Source organism: Bufo gargarizans, chromosome 2 (assembly GCF_014858855.1).
Source record: "Bufo gargarizans isolate SCDJY-AF-19 chromosome 2, ASM1485885v1, whole genome shotgun sequence".
Classification (NCBI taxonomy): Eukaryota; Metazoa; Chordata; class Amphibia; order Anura; family Bufonidae; genus Bufo; species Bufo gargarizans.
In genome coordinates this window covers 79,383,997-79,400,292 of record NC_058081.1, presented here as the reverse complement: position 1 = coordinate 79,400,292, position 16,296 = coordinate 79,383,997, and the positions used below count along the sequence as shown (strand labels likewise).

The window sequence follows — 16,296 nt, the reverse complement described above, 5'->3', positions numbered from 1 at the left end:
CCCCCCCAAAGTGGGGGAGAATTGTCACTGCGTCTTTTGGGGTTAATACTAATGAGCGCTTCCATTGTGGAAGCGCTCATTAGTACCGGAGGACCGGGAAGTGGTGAATGCAGCGCTCCCCGGGCTCTGTAGTCCTGGTCCTCTGCCATTGGCTGTGCTGTGACTGTGCACAGCGTGAGGATGCTCTGTGACCTCACGCTGTGCGCATCGGATCACAGCACAGCAGGAAAAAGAAGAGAACTGGATCCTGTGAGCCCGGAGCTGGAGAAGTAAGTTGATTTTTTTATTTTATGTGCTCTGGGAGGCTGAGGGCTGATCTAAGTTTCACGGCTGAGGATGAAGGAAACCCTCAGCCGTGCGATGACAGAAGATAATGGTCGCTGTTAGGCCAAGACAGAAATCAGGGAGCAGGTCACCTCCTAATACGTCCCTAATTCTGACCCTGATTCCTAGCTGTATGAGCCAACCCTGATGGTAGGAGGGCTCATATGCCGGAACCTAGGGTCCCTACTAGCCCTCAGGGTAGCCCTGGACTAGGAGCAGGTTAAGACGACCTGTTCCTCCTAGACACGGAGGAACAGGAGTCTCACTGGCCAAGCTGCAACAGACACACAGCCTGGAACCCATGTACAAGTGCTGCTGTCCACAACAACACAAACGGACACAGCACACACCATACATCACACAGAAACCCAGGAAACCATAGCTGCAATAAACACAAAGAGACCATAGAAACATCTTCATAGCATCATACATAAACTTATGACCACAAGGGTGGCCCTCACTGGATAGATGGTATATGACCAGGAGGATGACTCCAGCATAACAATTGGCTGGAGTACCCCTCAGATACAGGCATCCAGCGGAAGCTAAATAGCCCAAGTAGCCACACACAGACACACCCAGTGTTCACACACTAGGAAGGAAGTTAACCCTTCCAACACCAGGCAAGGGAAGACAGGCACTTAAAGGGGAAGTGTACAAACAACTATCACACTGCAGCTGTAACCGCCGGCAACGACATGCGTGGCAACCATGTCCTGGGAAACAGCCAGAAGGCCGAGACACTGCCACCACATGTACACAACACCACACGTTGCCACGAGCAACCGCAAGTGAAGAAAAGTGTCACAATTCACACCATAAGCCATGACACTAAGGCATAGGGGCTGATCTGAGGCATGAGGGCTACTCTGAGGCATATGGCCTGATCTGAGGCATGGGGGCTAATCTGAGGCATGGGGGCTGATCTTAGGCATGGGGGCTGATCTTAGGCATGGGGGCTGATCTTAGGCATGGGGGCTGATCTTAGGCATGGGGGCTGATCTGAGGCTGGGGGCTGATCTGATGCTGATCGGAGGCTGGGGGTTGATCTGAGGCATAGGGGGTCTGATCTGAGGCATTGGGTTCTGATCTGAGGCATGGGGTTCTGATCTGAGGCATGGGGTCTTTCTTATCTGAGGCATGGGGGTCTGATCTGAGGCATGGGAATCTGATCTGAGGCATGGGGGTATGATCTGAGCTATGGGGTCTGAGCTGAGGTATGATTGTGGGTCTGATCTGAGGTCTTATTGGGGTCTGATTACATTGGGGTCTGATTGCTGGTCTGATCTAAGGTTTAATGAAAAATATTTTTTTCTTATTGTCCTCCTCTAAAACCTAGGTGCGTCTTATGGGCAGGTGTTTCTGATAGGGTGAAAAATACGGTACCTCTTTTTTCTAGCACCTCAATGTCAATGACATCTACCACTCCATTTAAACATTTTGTCAACCCCTTTGAACCATTTCCAGCTCTCCTTTCTAAAGTATGGAGCCCAAAAAACTAAATCCCAGCAATTAGTTGTGGCCTTGCAAGGGAATTATAATGGGGTAATATCACATAGGATCATGGATTATCTCTCTTTTTAGATACTCTAATATCTAATTAGCTTTTGCAGCTGCTGCCTGACATTGAGTACTGCTTCTTAGGCTACTTTGACACTAGTGTTAATATTTTCCAGTATTGAGTTCCGTCATAGGGTCTTAATACCGGAAAAACACGCTTCAGTTTTGTCCCCATTCATTGTCAATGGGGACAAAACATAACTGAACAGAACGGAATGCTCCAAAATGCATTCTGTTCTGTTCTCACACCGGACAGCAAACCGGAGCATGCTGTGGTTTGTTTTCCGTCCTCGGTGCGGAGCAAGACGGATCCATCATGACCCACAATGCAAGTCAATGTGGACGGATCAGTTTTCTCTGACACAATCTGACACAATAGAAAACGGATCCATTCCTCATTGACAATGGTGTTCATGACAAATCCGTTACATAGTTGATAAGGTTGAAAAGACATAAGTCCATCAAATTCAACCAAGGGATAGGTGGAGACGCGAATCCCAGAAGGAAGTGAGACTCAGATTTCTACACGTTTTCATAAGCATTAATGTCTTTTCTTTTAAGAATTCATCTAAACCCTTTTTAAAACTGTCCACTGTTCCTGCTGTGACCACGTCCTGAGGAAGTCTTTTCCACAGATTCACAGTTCTTACAGTAAAGAAGCTTTGACGCTTCTGGAGACTGAACTTTTTCCTCTCCAGTGGGAGGCAGTGCCCCCTTGTCTTTTGAGGGCATTTTACAAGGATCAGTTTTTCACCGTATTTTTGGTACGGCCCATTTATATAGGTTAATCATGCCCCCCCCCCCTTAGACGTCTCTTCTCAAGACTAAATAAATTCAATTATTTTAATCGTTCTTCATAACTAAGACCCTCCATGCCCCTTATCAGTTTAGTCGCTCTCCTCTGTACTTTTTCCAGCTGCAGAGCGTCCTTTCTACGTACTGGTGCCCAGAACTAGACTGCGTATTCCAAATCAGACCGCACCAACGCTTTGTAAAGTGGTAATATTACATCCCTGTGAGTCCATGCCTCGTTTAATGCACTACATTATTCAGCTGATTGACATTGTATGCTGTTATTTAATCTACCATCTACAAGGACACCCAAATCCTTCTCTATAAGTAACTCTCCCAGTGCTACATCACCTAGGACATATGAAGCACAGAGATTACTACTACCAAAATGCATAACTTTACATTTATCCACATTGAACCTCTTTTGCCAAGATGATGCCCAATCGCTCAGAGTGTTCAAGTCAGCTTGTAGTTTATGGACATCTTCCATAGACCGTACAGTACTACACAGCTTAGTGTCATCTGCAAAAATAGAAAATGTGCTATTAATCCTGTCCTTGATATCATTAATAAATAAATTAAATAATAAAGGGCCCAGCACTGAACCTTGGGGTACACCATGTGGCGAAACCAACCTCGCCACTGGGTTTTGGAGGGGGCTGTTTAAAAGCCTCTTGCCTCAGGATTATGGCCCATAGTAACTTTTAAACCCCTGAACCTATTCCAGGGAATTTTGGATAGGTTTGTCCCCCAAGTTATACTGTTTAAATTGATGTAAGTTATATGTATGGACAATGTAACCTCACAAAGTTATAACAACTTATAATAAGTGTAACTTGTCAGCTTGGGAGGAATATGCTGGGTGTGGTTCTATTGTCCCATTGTCCCATTGTGTGTTTAAATGGTGATGTCTGTCCTGTTGTCTCCACATGTGTATTGTACCCTTTGTCCTGAGAGATAATTAGATTGTCTTCGGTCGTCTCCCAGGCAGAGAGGAGGAAACCATGATGCATTGTGGGGATATGTTGTATCTGTTCTGTGTCGCAGTCTCCCTTCTGGTCCTCTAGGGGGCGGGAACGATTGGTTGCTGTATTTACATTGTGTGTGTTGTGAATTACTGATTGGTTGGATTTCAAAACCCTGTGGGCAGTACTATGTTTGTTTTTTTATCAATAAAAGAGGCTGTACTTGAAGTACAGTCAGACCACTGTTTGACCCTCAAGACGGAGCCTTGTCTCGTTATTGGAGGGATTCCCTGTATGCTGTTAGAGACTGATTGCCAGGAGTGTAAGCTGACTGTACGCTTTTCCTGTTCGTCTGACTGACAGCTATTTGCGAGGTTCCAGTTTGGAGTGCTATTTTGTATCCAGTTCGGGAGGTTGGTGTTCTGCAGTAGCTGTGCCTGTCTCTCGGAAAGGGGCATATCGCCTAAACGGATTTTAACCCCTTGTCTGCTGAAACGGTCCGTTACATTGCTGTCAGCAGTGGGATCGTTCCTACAGCCAGAAGGACAGCTACAGGAGACACCATTTCTGTGGATTCTTCAATTTAAGGGCAACGCATGTCTCAGTACAGCGACCCTAAAAGCACCAGGATGGAACCAGCAGTGGAGTACAGATACTCTGTGGAGGAATTTGACCGTATGATGTGGTTGCGGCTGAACTTCTTCGGACCCAATCCAGCTGAGAAATACGTGAAGTTCGTGAGGAGTCTAGTGTCTAAGACCCTACTATACCGGGCAGAAGGTGACGGTCAGCTGCCACGTTGGGTGGACCTCCATCGGAGGTTACGGTTGCGGGACAGTGGGAGCCTAGTCTCCATTCCCCAGCGGCAGTGTGAAGTGCAGGGAGAGGAGAGCAGCGTCCTCCCTCCCCAGCGGCAGGCTGAGTTACAGGGGGCAGAGGTAGTTGTTCCTGCCCCCCAGCAGCAGAGTGATGTGCCGGGAAGGCAGTGTGAAATGCAGGGAGAGAAGAGCAACGGCCTCCCTCCCCAGCGGCAGGCTGAGTTACAGGGGGCAGAGGTAGTTGTTCCTGACCCCCAGCAGCAGAGTGATGTGCCGGGAAGGCAGTGTGAAATGCAGGGAGAGGAGAGCAACGGCCTCCCTCCCCAGCGGCAGGCTGAGTTACAGGGGGCAGAGGTAGTTGTTCCTGCCCCCCAAAAGCAGCATGATTTTTTGGGAATTGGGAGCAGAGTCTCCATTCCCCAGCGGCAGACGGAGTTACAGGGGGCAGAGACAGTCGGTCCTGTCCCCCAGCGGCAGAGTGTTCTACAGGGAATAGAGAGCCCAGTCTCCTTTCCCCAGCAGCAGGACACTGTATTGGGAGCGGAGGCGGTCGGTCGCCCTCCCCAGCGGCTGGAAGTATGTATGGGAGAGGAGCTCGTTACCCCCTCCCCCCAGCAGCAGCATGATTTTTTGGGAATTGGGAGCCAAGTCTCCATTCCCCAGCGGCAGACGGAGTTACAGGGGGCAGAGACAGTCGGTCCTGTCCCCCAGCGGCAGAGTGTCCTACAGGGAATAGAGAGCCCAGTCTCCTTTCCACAGCAGCAGGACACTGTATTGGGAGCGGAGGCGGTCGGTCGCCCTCCCCAGCGGCTGGAAGTATGTATGGGAGAGGAGCTCGTTACCCCCTCTCCCCAGCGGCAGCTTAACGCACCAGGGGGAGACAGTAAGCCCCACAACTGTGCAGATGGGACCGTGGTCTCTGCACTTACAGTACAGGGGGTAGGGACAGTTGTTCCTGTCCCCCAGCAACAGGGCAGTTTAGCCAAAGGGGAGACAGTCGGTTTCCCCCTCCAACAACCAGACTCCAACCAGGCTTCTTCCATGGTAGCGCTGGTACCAGGGCAGAGTCCCGCTGATCCCTGCCCACAAAGCAACCTCCACTCCAAGCCAGGGAGCAACTCAGAGACCGGGAGTACCAGCTACAAATATAATCTTGGTGGATTCACTGGACAGAGACAGGCTACGAAATTCAGCAGGTCCAGTATTTTGTTGTGGGTGGCCTGCCAGACTAACTCAGGTACCGACCGGCGTGAGGTCAGGTATCTGGTTAGTCTTCCCTGGGGGGGGGAGATGTGTGGCGAAACCAACCTCGCCACTGGGTTTTGGAGGGGGCTGTTTAAAAGCCTCTTGCCTCAGGATTATGGCCCATAGTAACTTTTAAACCCCTGAACCTATTCCAGGGAATTTTGGATAGGTTTGTCCCCCAAGTTATACTGTTTAAATTGATGTAAGTTATATGTATGGACAATGTAACCTCACAAAGTTATAACAACTTATAATAAGTGTAACTTGTCAGCTTGGGAGGAATATGCTGGGTGTGGTTCTATTGTCCCATTGTCCCATTGTGTGTTTAAATGGTGATGTCTGTCCTGTTGTCTCCACATGTGTATTGGTGATCTCCCCTTTGTCCTGAGAGATAATTAGATTGTCTTCGGTCGTCTCCCAGGCAGAGAGGAGGAAACCATGATGCATTGTGGGGATATGTTGTATCTGTTCTGTGTCGCAGTCTCCCTTCTGGTCCTCTAGGGGGCGGGAACGATTGGTTGCTGTATTTACATTGTGTGTGTTGTGAATTACTGATTGGTTGGATTTCAAAACCCTGTGGGCAGTACTATGTTTGTTTTTTTATCAATAAAAGAGGCTGTACTTGAAGTACAGTCAGACCACTGTTTGACCCTCAAGACGGAGCCTTGTCTCGTTATTGGGGGGATTCCCTGTATGCTGTTAGAGACTGATTGCCAGGAGTGTAAGCTGACTGTACGCTTTTCCTGTTCGTCTGACTGACAGCTATTTGCGAGGTTCCAGTTTGGAGTGCTATTTTGTATCCAGTTCGGGAGGTTGGTGTTCTGCAGTAGCTGTGCCTGTCTCTCGGAAAGGGGCATATCGCCTAAACGGATTTTAACCCCTTGTCTGCGGAAACTGTCTCGTTACACACCACTTATAACCTGGGACCATTCTGAATAGGAATCACTGACCACAACTCTCTGTACACGGTCTTTCAGCCAGTTTTCAATCCAATTACAAACTATACTTTCCAAGCCTATAGACCTTGTTTTACCTATTAAGCGTCTATGAGGGACAGTATCAAAAGCCTTTGCAAAATCCAGAAACACTACATCCACAGGCGCCCCTCTGTCCAGGCTACTACTCACCTCCTCATAAAAACAAATCAGGTTAGTCTGACAACTTCTGTAATTGGTAAACCCATGCTGGTTATCACTTATAATATTATTTACAGTCACATACTCCTGTATATAGTCCCTTAAGAGTCCTTCAAACATTTTTCCTACAACAGAAGTTAAACTAACTGGTCTATAATTACCTGTGGAGGACCTTGATCCTTTTTTGAATATGGGCACCACGTTTGCCTTGCGCCAATCACTAGTGTTGAGCGCGAATATTCGAATATCAAATTATTTTAGCGAATATTGGCACTTTGCTAATTCGCGAATATTTTTAATATAGTGCTATAAATTCGCTATTTCGAATATTTTTTTTTTTTTTTATTGTTATATTTTTTTCTTTCCCACTTCCCAAAAGTAGTTCTTACCTGTCCTTAGGATTCCTGTCTTCCTGGCTGCTCCAGTCAGTACCCGTTGCCGCTTCTGCCGACTTCCATGCTCATGGAGCGTCCCCATCACCATGGGAACGCCTCCATACTAGAATGTACTGTCGGATTTGAGAATTACGTTGAAATCGCAATACGATTAATATAACTTGAAGTAATCGCATTGCGATTTCAACTTAGCACTGCTATATTGCACATTCGTTAATTCTAGCCTAGAATTAACGAAGTTAACGAACGAATATGGAATATAGCAGTGCTAAGTAGAAATCTCAATGTAATTAATATAACTTGAAGTAATCGCATTGCGATTTCAACTTAGACCTGGTTTACTATGGTTGGCTTGGTAGAATTAGCGAAGATGACGAATATGACGAATGTATTCGTCATATTCCTCAAAACGAAGATAACGAAATATTCTCCATCTTCGTTTTAGCTCCATATTCGTCAACTTCGCTAATTCTAGCAATCAATCAAATAGGAAAGTTGACTAGAGACAGCTAAGTTTTTAATTCACTATACGATAATATTACTTTTTTTAAAATAAATAAAATAATTATAATAATTGATAATTATTCTATTTATTTTAAAAAAAAGCTAAGTAATATTATCGCATAGCGAATTAAACAAAGATGTCTCTACAGGGAGTGCAGAATTATTAGGCAAGTTGTATTTTTGAGGATTAATTTTATTATTGAACAACAACCATGTTCTCAATGAACCCAAAAAACTCATTAATATCAAAGCTGAATATTTTTGGAAGTAGTTTTTAGTTTGTTTTTAGTTTTAGCTATTTTAGGGGGATATCTGTGTGTGCAGGTGACTATTACTGTGCATAATTATTAGGCAACTTAACAAAAAACAAATATATACCCATTTCAATTATTTATTTTTACCAGTGAAACCAATATAACATGTCAACATTCACAAATATACATTTCTGACATTCAAAAACAAAACAAAAACAAATCAGTGACCAATATAGCCACCTTTCTTTGCAAGGACACTCAAAAGCCTGCCATCCATGGATTCTGTCAGTGTTTTGATCTGTTCACCATCAACATTGCGTGCAGCAGCAACTACAGCCTCCCAGACACTGTTCAGAGAGGTGTACTGTTTTCCCTCCTTGTTAATCTCACATTTGATGATGGACCACAGGTTCTCAATGGGGTTCAGATCAGGTGAACAAGGAGGCCATGTCATTAGATTTTCTTCTTTTATAACCTTTCTTGCCAGCCACGCTGTGGAGTACTTGGACGCGTGTGATGGAGCATTGTCCTGCATGAAAATCATGTTTTTCTTGAAGGATGCAGACTTCTTCCTGTACCACTGCTTGAAGAAGGTGTCTTCCAGAAACTGGCAGTAGGACTGGGAGTTGAGCTTGACTCCATCCTCAACCCGAAAAGGCCCCACAAGCTCATCTTTGATGATACCAGCCCAAACCAGTACTCCACCTCCACCTTGCTGGCGTCTGAGTCGGACTGGAGCTCTCTGCCCTTTACCAATCCAGCCACGGGCCCATCCATCTGGCCCATCAAGACTCACTCTCATTTCATCAGTCCATAAAACCTTAGAAAAATCAGTCTTGAGATATTTCTTGGCCCAGTCTTGACGTTTCAGCTTGTGTGTCTTGTTCAGTGGTGGTCGTCTTTCAGCCTTTCTTACCTTGGCCATGAGTATTGCACACCTTGTGCTTTTGGGCACTCCAGTGATGTTGCAGCTCTGAAATATGGCCAAACTGGTGGCAAGTGGCATCTTGGCAGCTGCACGCTTGACTTTTCTCCGTTCATGGGCAGTTATTTTGCGCCTTGGTTTTTCCACACGCTTCTTGCGACCCTGTTGACTATTTTGAATGAACCGCTTGATTGTTCGATGATCACGCTCCAGAAGCTTTGCAATTTTAAGAGTGCTGCATCCCTCTGCAAGATATCTCACTATTTTTGCCTTTTCTGAGCCTGTCAAGTCCTTCTTTTGACCCATTTTGCCAAAGGAAAGGAAGTTGCCTAATAATTATGCACACCTGATATAGGGTGTTGATGTCATTAGACCACACCCCTTCTCATTACAGAGATGCACGTCACCTAATATGCTTAATTGGTAGTAGGCTTTCGAGCCTATACAGCTTGGAGTAAGACAACATGCATAAAGAGGATGATGTGGTCAAAATACTCATTTGCCTAATAATTCTGCACTCCCTGTATAGTCAACTTTCCTATTTGATTGCTAGAATTAGCGAAGTTGACGAATATGGACCTAAAACGAAGATGGAGAATACTTTGTTATCTTCGTTCTGAGGAATATGACGAATACATTCGTCATATTCGTCATCTTCGCTAATTCTAGATATCAAACTAATAGGAAAGTTACCTTAAGTTAAAATCGCAATACGCGATTATTTAAATCGCATATTAATCGCGATAACTAGAATAATGACGAATATTCGATTTCAACGAATATAAGATGAATATTCAAGCGAATTTCGTCGAAATCGAATATCGCACCTCCCGCTTCTCACTACCAATCACTTGGCATTGTACCAGTACCTAGAGAATATTTACAAATTATAAACAGGGGCACAGCAATGACTGAACTGAGCTCTTTAAGCACTCTTGGGTGTAATCCATCTGGATCCGGAGCCTTGTTCATGTTTACCTTATTTAACTTATGTTGTACCATATCTGTAGTTAGCCAAGTGAGTATATTACTGGATGTACTAACAGCCCCGGCACCACAGATATCGGCTCCTTTCTCTTCTTTTGTATATACAGAGCTAAAAAAAAACATTTAGTAACTCTGCCTTTTCCTTATCTTCAGTGACTACCCCCCCTCCCCTTTACCATGATTTTATTAAGCCCTTTGTAATCTTCAAACGCTCCAGCTGACCCCTCCGATTTGTATTTTTTAAATGCCCTTTTTTTGTCTTTTATTGCCCTTTTTACAGTAGCTGTAAGCCATGGGGAGGGGGGGGTGTGTTAATTTTAGCCATTTATACTTGTTACCTAAAGGAATACATTTTTTAGTGCAATTACTCAATGTGGATTTAAAGCCCATTTATCCTCAGTATTATTATATGACAGTCTTGGGTATGTTAAAGATAATACAACCGGTTCTGTTCAATACGGATGCAGATGGTTGTATTATCAGTAACGGAAGCGTTTTTTTGCTGAACCCTGCCAGATCCAGAAAAAACGCTAGTGTGAAAGTAGCCTTAGTTTACATGTCATTAGAATACCCAAGTCCTTCTCTTGTTCTGTTGTCCCCAGTTTTATTCCATGTGTGTGCAGTATTATTAGTATAGACTAGGTGCATGGGACCACCACTGTTTACAAGAATGAGGGACCCCAAATCCTGGTTCTTGGCCATAGAGCAGGACAAGCATTTACGTCTATAGACCAAGTTAACAGACAAACAGAATATAATGTACAAGAGATGTATTTTCAGTCCTTTTTATTTTATGGGTATTTTCTCCTTCTTTTTTCAGGATGAGAACATTATGAAGTCCATGCAGCTCTTTGAAAATGTGATCTAGAAGAAGATATTGCATTCCACCCATGCCAGCACTAGCAAGGACCCATCCGAAAGAGTATGCCCGAGACTGGATCACATCCACCGCCCTCCTTCCTCCACCAACAGTCCATGGATGGTGTAATCTCTCTCCCAGGGAACAGACAATCCTACTTACTGCCTGCCTGTTTGCACTGATCCCTTCCTACTCCTCACCATAACAAACTCACCTTTCTAAGGACTGTTTTGTATTATTACAGAAAAAAGCACATTTATCTCTGCAAGAGCCAGGATTCTTAAATCAGGGATTTTTACAGAAAGCCACTCTTGCCTGTATCAGATGTGGGAACACATGAATCATTCCCCCACCCCCACCCCCCACAGAAACCAAGAGATATGTTTGATGGTTTGAAGAACAATACAGTTAATTATATGCAGATATCTGCGTTTTGTGCTTCCTGAAAACCTGCCAAATCCACTCAACACCTCAGCGCTATGTTAGCTGAAAGTAATATGATGGCCTCTTTCTCTGCCGCTTGGTGGCACTGGAAGAGTTTTCACCAGGTACAGATATCATGGTTGTTATATTTAAGCCTTCCATTATGTTTTTCTTCTAATTACAAGTATTTGAGTGCATGTTCTTTACAAGACCCAGAGCATTCATTATCTATATAAAACCTAACTTATCACAGGTCATCATTGCTGATGCAAAACTGCTGACAGACACCAGTAGGGGCACAGGAGGTGATACATAGCTCTTTCCCTGCATTTAATCAATGGAGTGCTGTAAAATCAATTTTGAATCCCAAGGGTGCTGGTCCTGCAAGGGCACAGAGGGAAGGGCCCACAGCCTGCAGCGCTTCCACAGCCCCTCCCCTCTGATATGAGTAACGCTGTAGTATCCAACCAGAGGACCACTACATAGCAAAGGAGAGTGGCCGCGATGTGTCTTATACACTGATCCTAAAGCAGTCTAAGGGAACCGCCTCCAGGCGCTTACAGGAGCAACACCCAAAGTTCATTTTCTCAGCAGTATAGTGATTAAAAGCAGAGACAGATGTCTGTCAGCAGTTTTGCATCAACAAAACTGCTGATGGACTCCCTTTAAGCCCCTTTATTTTTCCAGACTGTGCATTTGGATGAGAAATTGGGACATGATTCTTAAGATAATTAGGTCACTTCTCAGAGTAATTGAGTTACTTTAATGTTGCATATTTTAGGGGGGTTCAAATCCATATATAATGGCACACAGTTTGATGCTGTGTATTGCTAATGGTCTATGTGAGCTTTTCAAATCACTAGAGCAGTGGATGAAATCTGATATCAGCACAAGGGACACCTCATTTGGAGTATCGCAGTGCTGCTGCCTTGGTGGTACATCATTGCTGCCATGTCTTTATTAGTACATACTGTACTTGCAAACATTCTGGAGCCCTTTTCTTAGAACTCTGTATTTAACCATTCCCCTGTATGAATTGATTGACTACTAGTGTACTGTATCTACACAGCTGGTGTCAGAGTGCATAGGAACACATCCCTTTAACATAGGGACCATACAATTCCATGAGGAACAGCAGAGGACTAAGTTAGTCGAATTGTTATTTCACAAGAAATACAAGCATTTACTAAGGTAAACATCAGCAATTTCAATGATGCTAAGCTGCTGACACCACTAAGTAGGGTCTGGGAAGAGCAGTACAAACATATCTTTAGAGAGAATATGAAGTTTCAATTTTGCCAGATTTTGCTCCAGCAAGTGTCCAGGAGGTGGGGATTCACTGTGAAGTGTTCTCTGCCTTGAGCTGCTTTACGGCTCCTCCCCCCTCTGATCTGAGAGAAAACTATTGCATCCAACCAGGAGACCTCTATAGCTGTCAGTCAGAGCAGAGGGGAGAGGCTGTAAAACTGCTTATGGCAGGAAACTAACAGAACTTCACAGTGAACCTCTACACCTGGGTACTTGCTAAAATTAAATCTAGCTGAATAAAACTTCACAGTCATACTACTCCTGATTAGAAAAGCTCTACAAAAGGTATGTTTGTCATGCTCTCCCCAGCCCATACCTACTGCTGGCAGGAATTTAGCATAGTCAAAACTGCTGAAAGATTTCATTTAAGAAATCTTATTAGATGGTGGTAGCAATACGATAGTCAAGACATCCTATCATATGGTACTCAAAACAATCCAAGCAGGGATTCTTCAGTCATGTTAAAGGGGTTGTGCAGCGCTACAATATTAATTACTTATCCTGAGGATAGGTAATCAATATCAGATTGGTGAGGGTCTGACATCGGGCAGTCCCGCCAATCAGCTGTTTGAAGAGGTAGTGGCGGTCTTGCGAGCACTGCTTCCTCTTCCAAATTAGCTATGCGTTATCTTCTTTGCAGCAGTGGCACATTGTAATTACAAGTGTTTGGCCCATTTACTTGAATGGAACGAGAAGTTGCAATTACCCTGACTCTACAAGTGAGACAACATGCAGGTAATTTTGAAGCCGAGGCAGCGCTTGCAAGACCTCCGCTACCTTTTAAAACAGCTGATCGATGGGGTGCCAGGAGTCAGACCTCCCTGATCTGACATTGATGACCTATCCTGATGATAGGGAATCAATATTGTAGCACTGGACAACCCCTTTAAGTAAAAGTCTCTGTAGAGGATGTATGTAATGGATACACCTTGTCTAAAACAGCTGTGAACTTTAGCAATACAACACCTCATGCATATAAATAAAGATATTGCACATTTCTTACCATTTTTACAGGGACTTCTTAATAAAGAGGTTGTCCAGAGGCACAAAAACACATGACCAAGGCTCTAATATTACATAAATACAGCACTTACTAATTACTTCACATTAGAAAGGTGCCCCGATCACTAGAATGGAGGAGTGGTCATGGGATCACAGAAGTTTAGGGGACTGGTGTTTCGGTGGTCGTGCAGGTGGACAGCATTTTACAAAGGCAGGTGGGAGGGTAGGAAAAAGAGGCTAAAAAGGGAGATGCCAGGACAGAACATATGGGAAGGGGGGGGGGCATTCTGGCTCTTTGACTCCCTTTTAGCAGTCTTCAGCTTCTTTCAGAAGACTGCTGAAGGACGCCAGGGACCTAGGTGGCTGGAATGGAGCTTCAGCAGATAAGTATGAACTTTGTAAAAGGTACAACAGGTTGGGGTTCATTAAACAAGTCTAAACAAAAAACAGACAACCACCTTAAGACATCAGAACTGTTCCTTGTTTTGCCTGCTTGTCATGACCTTTGCACTGCCCACTTACCGGAATCCTCAAGCGGCTGAATGTCAGTGTTCTTGTACAGAACATGCACTCATGTTTATTCTTTTGATGACAGGGATTAAAAATGGTAAGATAATTTCTATAACTGTTCTTGAATTGTACAAGTTTTATTTGTACGTCTTGGTGCATACACCTGGCGTGAAATGTAGCATCACTGAATAAAGGGGTTGAGGGTCTCCATCATCTCTCAAACAAAAGCACAATTCTTGATAAAGGCATGGGGTAATCCTAAGAGAACCGAAGGTGAAATGGAGCCTAGTTCAGCTACCACAAGCATCATTCTCATGTATTCATTACATGTCCCTTAAATCTCACATTTGATTTTCATACTTACATAAAATACCATACATACTACACACATATGGATTGTACATCATTGAAATGGCAGGGGCCACACAGCAAAGGAAAAATTAGGCACTCCTAACTGGGAGTGAAGGTCCTGATGTTCCATCCATTTTCATAACCGTAGTAAATTTTCTATTTAGTTTGGTAAATTTATTTCAGTAACTATGGACAATACATTCCAGGGCAAGTTCTCACCACCCATTCAAATGGGTACAACACTCATCTTGAATGGGCCCCCTCTCTGCCTGGGTCCTATAGCCGCCCCACAAGAATATATATATATATATATATATATGTATATATCCTTGTTACATTCTTTCCTTACCCAGTGACCACCTCTAAATATTAAGGGGCACATTTATTAAGACTGGCGTTTTAGAAGCTGGTTATAATAAGGTCCTGTGCTGGCGGTGAATCCGCCAAAGTTATGAAGAGGCACCGGCCACAGCTTCAAATGTAAGACATTTAGATCTTTTTCTACGCCTAAAACAAGCGTAGAAAATGGTAAATGAAAAAGGCCTGCAGGCCTGTCCCCTTCCACCCCACTTTTTTAGACCTGGCGTGAGTGGGGACAAGTCACAGATTGCGGCGCCAGAAATAAATGACCCTCCAATTCTTCCCCTAGTCATGCTATGCTTTATCCACCAATATGAAACCATCTAAGTGCATTAGGTCCAATGCTTCTGGGAGAGAAGAGGGCTGTTCTATCAGCATGCCATGGAGTATGCCACAACTTTTAAAAAACATTCAATTGGAGGGATGTGGAGGTACAGTACTGGCCTCATAGATTTGACTTGGAGTTATATTACAGCTCAGTATCAAAATGGCCATGTGCATGAGGCCTGAGACATATTCAAACTACTTGTCCCACCAAAAGCATCAGGACATTACAATCCATTTGATGTCTTGTCTTTTCCTTCATGTATCAACGTTTCCAGTTGGTGCTGAAGATATCATTCAAGTCCTTACATAATGTATGGTCTATGATTATAGTTCAGTTTACTATTTTTATGTAAACTCTCCATCCCGCCAGGGTCCGTTCATAGAGAAACTAGTCAATGCCAACACCCATTCTGGGCTCCCAGCCTGTACACGTCTGCATTTAAAGGTTATCTACAACAGACTGCCACAATTTACTAACAGTCTTCAGTGAATCCTGCTGCAACATTGGACGGTGTGCACCAGTTGAATTATCTGGGTCCCAGTTTATTCTTTGAAACTCCATTTCATAGTATTGGTTCATTGTATAACTAGGTCTTTTCCTCGATGTTCATACATGATGGGTTATTTTAGAACTGTTCTCTTCCGGTATCCATTTTTTATTTGTGTTGGGTATATGACTCTTCTCTGTTAGGACAGGAACCATACAATTTCCACACATTCTCCTTCATGGCAGGTATCATCTTCTGACAGGCTCCAGAAACCTTCCCTCCTCCTGGGATTACTGAAAAATTGCACTAGACGTGAGAGGCATGTATAAGAATGAATGCATGTTGTAAGGGGAGTCTTCTCTCTTATATGCACTCGTCTCACTACCACATGATGTGTCTGAGTATGATGGCAGCACCTAATGGCTCATCATTGTATATTTTAATAAAATAAATGGAAAAATGTGTGCTTGGTTCAAAAAGTTATGTACAAAGATGTGTGTATATGGGACAATAAGAAGAAACTGATGTTACTAACCAGCTCTATAATCATTACTGGAACATATGATCAATCACAATGACTGTAATCCTCCTGCAATGGTCAACTAAAAAGTCCTTGCCTGGAGATTGAAAAAGAGCAATGAGCTGTACAGGTAAGCCAGCGGTCCCAGAGATGAGCTGCTGAAGATGGGTGCCAAAAACATACCCAATGCAGCCAGGAACTGCTTAGGAACTCAGGAACTGTGGGTGTTTTGGCTGGCTGATG

General features: G+C 44.0%; 1 protein-coding gene across 1 annotated transcript in view; it reads left to right on the top strand.

Moving 5' to 3' along the window:
• Positions 1-15,995, top strand: part of KCNIP3 (potassium voltage-gated channel interacting protein 3) — an 89,006-nt gene extending 73,011 nt beyond the window's left edge. The window contains exon 9 of the mRNA XM_044277009.1: positions 10,726-15,995. Coding sequence (XP_044132944.1) covers positions 10,726-10,773 — 48 coding nt within the window. The 3' untranslated portion in view covers positions 10,774-15,995. The remainder of the gene's footprint in view (positions 1-10,725) is intronic.
• Positions 15,996-16,296: the final 301 nt, after the last annotated feature.